General features: G+C 35.6%; 1 protein-coding gene across 5 annotated transcripts in view; it reads left to right on the top strand.

Annotated features, from left to right (window-relative positions):
- Positions 1–4,087, top strand: part of LOC107704359 (apoptosis-resistant E3 ubiquitin protein ligase 1-like) — an 82,994-nt gene extending 78,907 nt beyond the window's left edge. For all 5 annotated transcript variants that reach the window (XM_016507270.1, XM_016507269.1, XM_016507267.1 and 2 more), the window contains 2 exons: positions 952–1,127; positions 2,738–4,087. In XM_016507270.1, coding sequence (XP_016362756.1) covers positions 952–1,127; positions 2,738–2,840 — 279 coding nt within the window. In that variant the 3' untranslated portion in view covers positions 2,841–4,087. The remainder of the gene's footprint in view (positions 1–951; positions 1,128–2,737) is intronic.
- The last annotated feature ends 1,677 nt before the right edge of the window (positions 4,088–5,764 follow it).

Genomic DNA, 5,764 nt, shown 5'->3' with positions numbered 1-5,764 from the left:
AGTATATGTTCGTGTGTGCTGTGGAGGTATTTTCATTTATGTGTGTGTGTGTGTGTGTGTGTGTGTGTGAGTGACTCACATACCAGAATGTGAGATTGCTTTATATTAAGAGCTACAAACAAACGTATAAGCATATAGTTGACTTGGCTCATTTTCTTTATTGCTTAATGCATTGACTACATAGAACAAGCAGGTGTCAAACACATGGCACGCAATAAATTAGGAGCACAAATATTCAGACTAAAATATGTTGTGAGCCTTTACACGTTATGAGACAGTTTACCTAAATAAGCAGTTGGTACAAGAAACGACTGTACTGCCTGCAGAGCTGGCAGCAATCACATGAGCTTCCACTCTGAATATGGAATCAGAGGAGGAGATTGAAGCTTTCAATGTTGCTACAACAGCTTAAAAGAGAAAAAGAAAGCAAATTAAAAGATGGGTGCATAAAGATTTGGTGAAGAGCAGAGAAAAGCATGTGATAAAGTTCTGCAAAAACAAAGCATGTAAACAATGTCATAATTAACTACAGACACTGTTTTGTTGTAGTTATTTATGCTAATGGGTGTATAACTAGTTATTGACTCCTGGGGGCAATCACTTTTTCACAGAGACATATATTTAATTTTTATATTTAAATTGACATAAATTAAATTAATGCATTGAACGTCTTGTTGTATTTTTGTTTGTGACTGGTCACTTTTATGCCTTATAAGTTTTGCTTGAAGATATAATGATGACAATGTGAAAATATGGAAAATCAGCCAGAGGCAGACATTTTAACAACACTGTATTCACATTTACATGTTATCCAATTTTACATATTTATGATTTTGTTATATAATGACTTGATATTGGAATGTGTTTGACTTTACAATAATATGCTGAGAGATCAGAGCAGGGGATGAAAGTGTGTTAAAGTGAGCTCATCCTGATTCTTCTGTTGTTTAGGTAATGAAATGGTTCTGGGCAGTGGTGTCATCCTTCACACAGGAAGAATTGGCACGTTTGTTGCAGTTCACCACTGGCTCTTCACAGCTCCCACCTGGCGGCTTCAACACACTTTGCCCCTCCTTCCAGATCATAGCAGCTCCCACACACAGCACACTGCCCACTGCACACACCTGGTGAGCGCACACATCAAACATCCCTGCACTTCCACAGAAGGACCAAAATCCAATTCCCAAATTAAATATGATAACTATAATTTTCTTAATTTAAATTTATGTCATGGTTTTATAAATAATATTTATCATAAGGTTTTTGCACTTGTTGCCATTTAATTAAAACAATAAAACATTATTTACTTAAGAAATATCATGATTTTTTTTTTACATAAAATGTTTAAAGGGGTCATATGATGTTGCTAAAAAGAACATTATTTTGTGTATTTGGTGTAAAGAAATGTGTTTATGCGGTTTAAGATTCAAAAAACACATTATTTTCCACATACTGTACATTATTGTTTCTCCTCTATGCCCCACCTTTCTGAAACGCGTCGATTTTTACAAAGCTCATCGGTCTGAAAAGCGAGGTGTGCTCTGATTGGCCAGCTATCCAGTGCATTGTGATTGGCTGAATACCTCAAGCGTGTGACGGAAATGTTATGCCCCTACCATACTGTGATGCCCTATCCGACCGGAGCGACATGACAAAAACATTAACCACATGTGACGACCCCGGGCTGGACTCCGCTTCATCCACAGTGAAAGCCGATCCGGCGATCCACAGCGCGATGTTTATGTATTTCCTCAGCGACCTAACACTTCAAAGAGAAAGGAAAATTTGAAATCGCATCATATGACCCCTTTAAATATATTAATGTTTCTAGCAATGTAAATATAGTTTTGTCAGAAGCAGTGTTGGGGAAAGTTACTTTTAAAAGTAATGCATTACAATATTGCGTTACTCCATAAAAAAGTAACTAATTACGTTACTTAGTTACTTTTATGGAAAGTAATGCGTTACGCTACTTTTGCGTTACTTTTTAAATCTGGACAGGGCTTGCTTGTTTGTTTTTAAAATAAAAAAGTTCTATTTTTGGCAAATATAAAAGCCTTTTCACACCAAAAGTGAAATGAATAAGCCTCAGGCTGAAGGGAAAGTAAATTTACGTCAGTACAGTAGAATGCAGAAGAAGACATTTCAACACACTTCAGCAATAAACAAAGACACGCAAATGTTTGTCTAGAGTAATTTGTGCTTATTAGTACGGTTGAACTGGATCATCGAAGGTCAGAAGCAAAGACATTGGTTAATAGAATGGGATTAGATACATAAAGTATATTTGTGTTGTTTAACATTTAATTATTGCAGGTTTGCGTCATATTCGCAAACCTGCGAATAAGTTGCATTTTTTTAATTCATTTTGAGGAATACTGAATCTGTGTTTTTTTTTTGTGAGTGACATGAATTAATGCATATTCATATTTATTTTAGAACTACAGTAACATCTGATTTCTCTCAACATGGGGACAGGAGAGCTGTCAATCAATAAATTGGAAAAAAAAGTAACTTGCGTTACTTATTTGAAAAAGTAACTCAGATATTCTCTTGTAAATTAAAAAGTAATGCGTTACTTTACTAGTTACTTGAAAAAAGTAATCTGATTACGTAACTCGCGTTACTTGTAATGCGTTACCCCCAACACTGGTCAGAAGTATCTATAGGAAAAAGTTATCTTTTTTTATTAGGCTTGCATGTTTAATCCCTCCTCCTCCTACATTGTTCTGTTCAGTTTTAACCAGCTGTGCCTCCCAACATATGACTCCTATGAGGAGCTCCACAAGCTGCTGAAGCTGGCCATCAGTGAGGGGAGTGAGGGCTTTGGGATGCTTTGAACATCAGTCCAGCTCAGGCAGAAACGGTTATCTCCAAACCTCCTTTTTTCATGAACATAGTCACCCCAGTGTACTTTACAGTGTACTGTAAAGGAAGGACTTTGATCACAAGATGCCTCTGGATTCAGGATTCAGTAGTTATGTACATATGTATTTAAAGACTGTTCTACAAGATGAAAATGAGAAGAAAAGCAATTTTTCTCTTTCTGAAAGTTGCCTCTCTTTCTATATGTGAGTGCAGACAATTAAATGGCCTACATAAGTATTGCATTTGACATCAAGAGAATGTTTTTTTATGGAACTTAGTAGACTAAGGGATGTTGGGAATGACTGCATACCCTCTACACTTGGGCCTTAACTGATCAGGGAAGGTTGTGTATATAACTGTGCTATTTTATTGTATGCTTTATTTATAGTGTGTGTACATTTTCCCTGTAATGTTCATTTGATATTTATGAAAAAGGGACATTATAATGTTACTGTCTTTTTTTTCTTCTTTCATCTTTTGGGATTTCATTAATTATAAAATTGCTTTTCTCAGAGATGTTCATAGTGTTTAAGTTTCAACTGTTTTGGGAACAGGCATTCCAGAAACTGTTAAATGTTTGTTTCAGGTTTCAGATAGCTGACTTGCAGATTTATCAGATATGCTCTTTGCTCCCTTCCTGAGCTACTTACTTTTCATTTTGATAAATAATTATTACTGAGCATACGTAGAAAACTAGTAATTATCAAATTTAGGTTAGGATGTCCATTTAAAAAAAAAAAAAGTAGCTAGTTCTAAAATATTATTATAAAGACTCAAGATCCTACCACAAAACTACTCTTATTCTGAAATCTTTGAGTAACATCTATGCATCATACCAAACTACTCCCAAAACAACAAATAACACTGGCTTTTGCTTGATTTGTACATAACTGATGCCGTTTAAATAATTTTGTTGTTTTAATGCCACTACAAAATTAAAGTCTGTGAGGCAAAAAAATCATAATGCACAATGGCTGACTGTTGAAGAACAATAGTGAACTGTTTTCCACTGTATAGAGCCTGTAGCAATATTCTAGGAGGTCACATGCAAATCTGGAGTGTCCTTTTATGACCACCACAAACCATTTGCAGGGACACAAAATGCTAAAACGTGACTACCTTGATGTTACACTGTGCTCTTCTCTCTTTCTCTCTCTCTCTCTCTCTCTCTCTCTCTCTCTCTCTCTCTCTCTATATATATATATATATATACACACACACACACTCACATATTATTTTTCCATGAAGATATTCTCTTTGGTTTCCTAGTTTCTGTGCAGATGGCAACAGTTGATATTTTATTTATGCAACACAATAAAAAAGCATTATTAAGTTATTTATTTATGAATTGTAAATGTCATTAAAAAATGTGGAGTGATCATCTAAAACATAATGTTATGGATTAGCTTCACTACAAGGTAAAATTCCAAATTTAGTCCAGCATTAAGAAAGGCACTATATCAGTAGTCAGAAACAAGGCTCTGGGTGTACGAAGGAGGAAAATGAACTGAAGTACAATAAAGAGACATATATACCATTAACAATCATTGCATTTTTGTCTTATATAGCTCTATATTCAGCCTGGTGTCTCTTTATGACTAAACTTCACAATTTAACGTCTCTTTATGTATGTGTGTGTGTGTATATATATATATACATACAGTTGTGCTCAAAATTATTCATACCCTTGGTAAATATGAGTATATTTTATTGTACACATGGGGTACTTTTTTAACCCTGTGTGCACCAAACCCATCTTGAGTGTTTGCTGATAAAAAGCCTTTTTTTTTTTGTTTCATATGACCATTGAACCCAGTCCCGTTTAAAGTTCCAGTCGTGTCTAGCAAATAAATATGCTGGAGTTTGTTTTTGGATAAGAACATTTTCTTTTCTAGTTTTTTCTTGAAACCCCCCACAAACAACATTGTTTTTTTTTTTTGGTTTTTTTTTTGGTTTTTTTCGTGTATTTACGAGGATACTCGCAAAGACGGGCATTTTGACACATAACTATGTGCATTTGACCGTTTAAGCACGAGGAGCGAAAGTTTAGTCAGTAATACGAGCGGCGCGCGCGTATCAGGTAGAAACCGTTTTAACGCACCAGAATGAATTCTGCCCCACAAAGTGAAGAGAGGTGAATGCAGACATACTGGGCAGCAATCACCTGATAGATACGTGCGCATATCGTTCAAAAGTCGAATATAAAATAAATGTATTTGATTGGTAAACCAAATTCAGACTTTACGTTTCAACTTCAAATGGTAATGCATGGAATTTACGGAAAATTTATCGGCGAATCGGTTTTGAAAATGACCGATACCGATAATCATAAAAATGCTTAATATCGGCGCCGATAATCGGTCGACCCCTAAATTGATGCTCATCTCTTTATTTGTTTTGTCAGCAAGTACAATATTGGTAATTTTGTGTATAAAAAGAATGCAATGATGTTATATGCACGTTGGTATGCATTTCTTGGTTATTTTGTAATAAATGAATTGTTCTTTTACCGACTCATAATACAGAAGTTGAGTGAAACGCAACAAGTTTTCGTGTCTGTCTGTTTAAAATATCTATGTTCCCCTTTTTCAGGGAGACTACATTCACACCCTGTGGGAGAACAGTAGGTACTTTGAATGGAAGACCCTGGGAGAGGGCACACCCTCTGCAGTGGGCCAAGGATTGCTTAACTCACAAATCTTTGATTAAATCTATTTCTCTGGGAATGACCATTGTACCAGTTGCACTGAGACATTTCTAATAATACCAAACATGATAGTGAATTTGCATTCAAAACATTGTATTTCGGAAATGATCTTCCTGAGGGCACTGGAGGCAAGAAGGTGGGGGGCAAGGAACACATGTGGAGGAAAGAGGTGAGAAAGAAGCTTTCTTG

This window comes from Sinocyclocheilus anshuiensis, unplaced genomic scaffold (genome assembly GCF_001515605.1).
Source record: "Sinocyclocheilus anshuiensis isolate Anshui unplaced genomic scaffold, SAMN03320099.WGS_v1.1 scaffold2264, whole genome shotgun sequence".
NCBI classification, from domain to species: domain Eukaryota; kingdom Metazoa; phylum Chordata; class Actinopteri; order Cypriniformes; family Cyprinidae; genus Sinocyclocheilus; species Sinocyclocheilus anshuiensis.
Note: the sequence above shows the minus strand (reverse complement) of the source record. Positions and strands in the feature narration are given on the sequence as shown.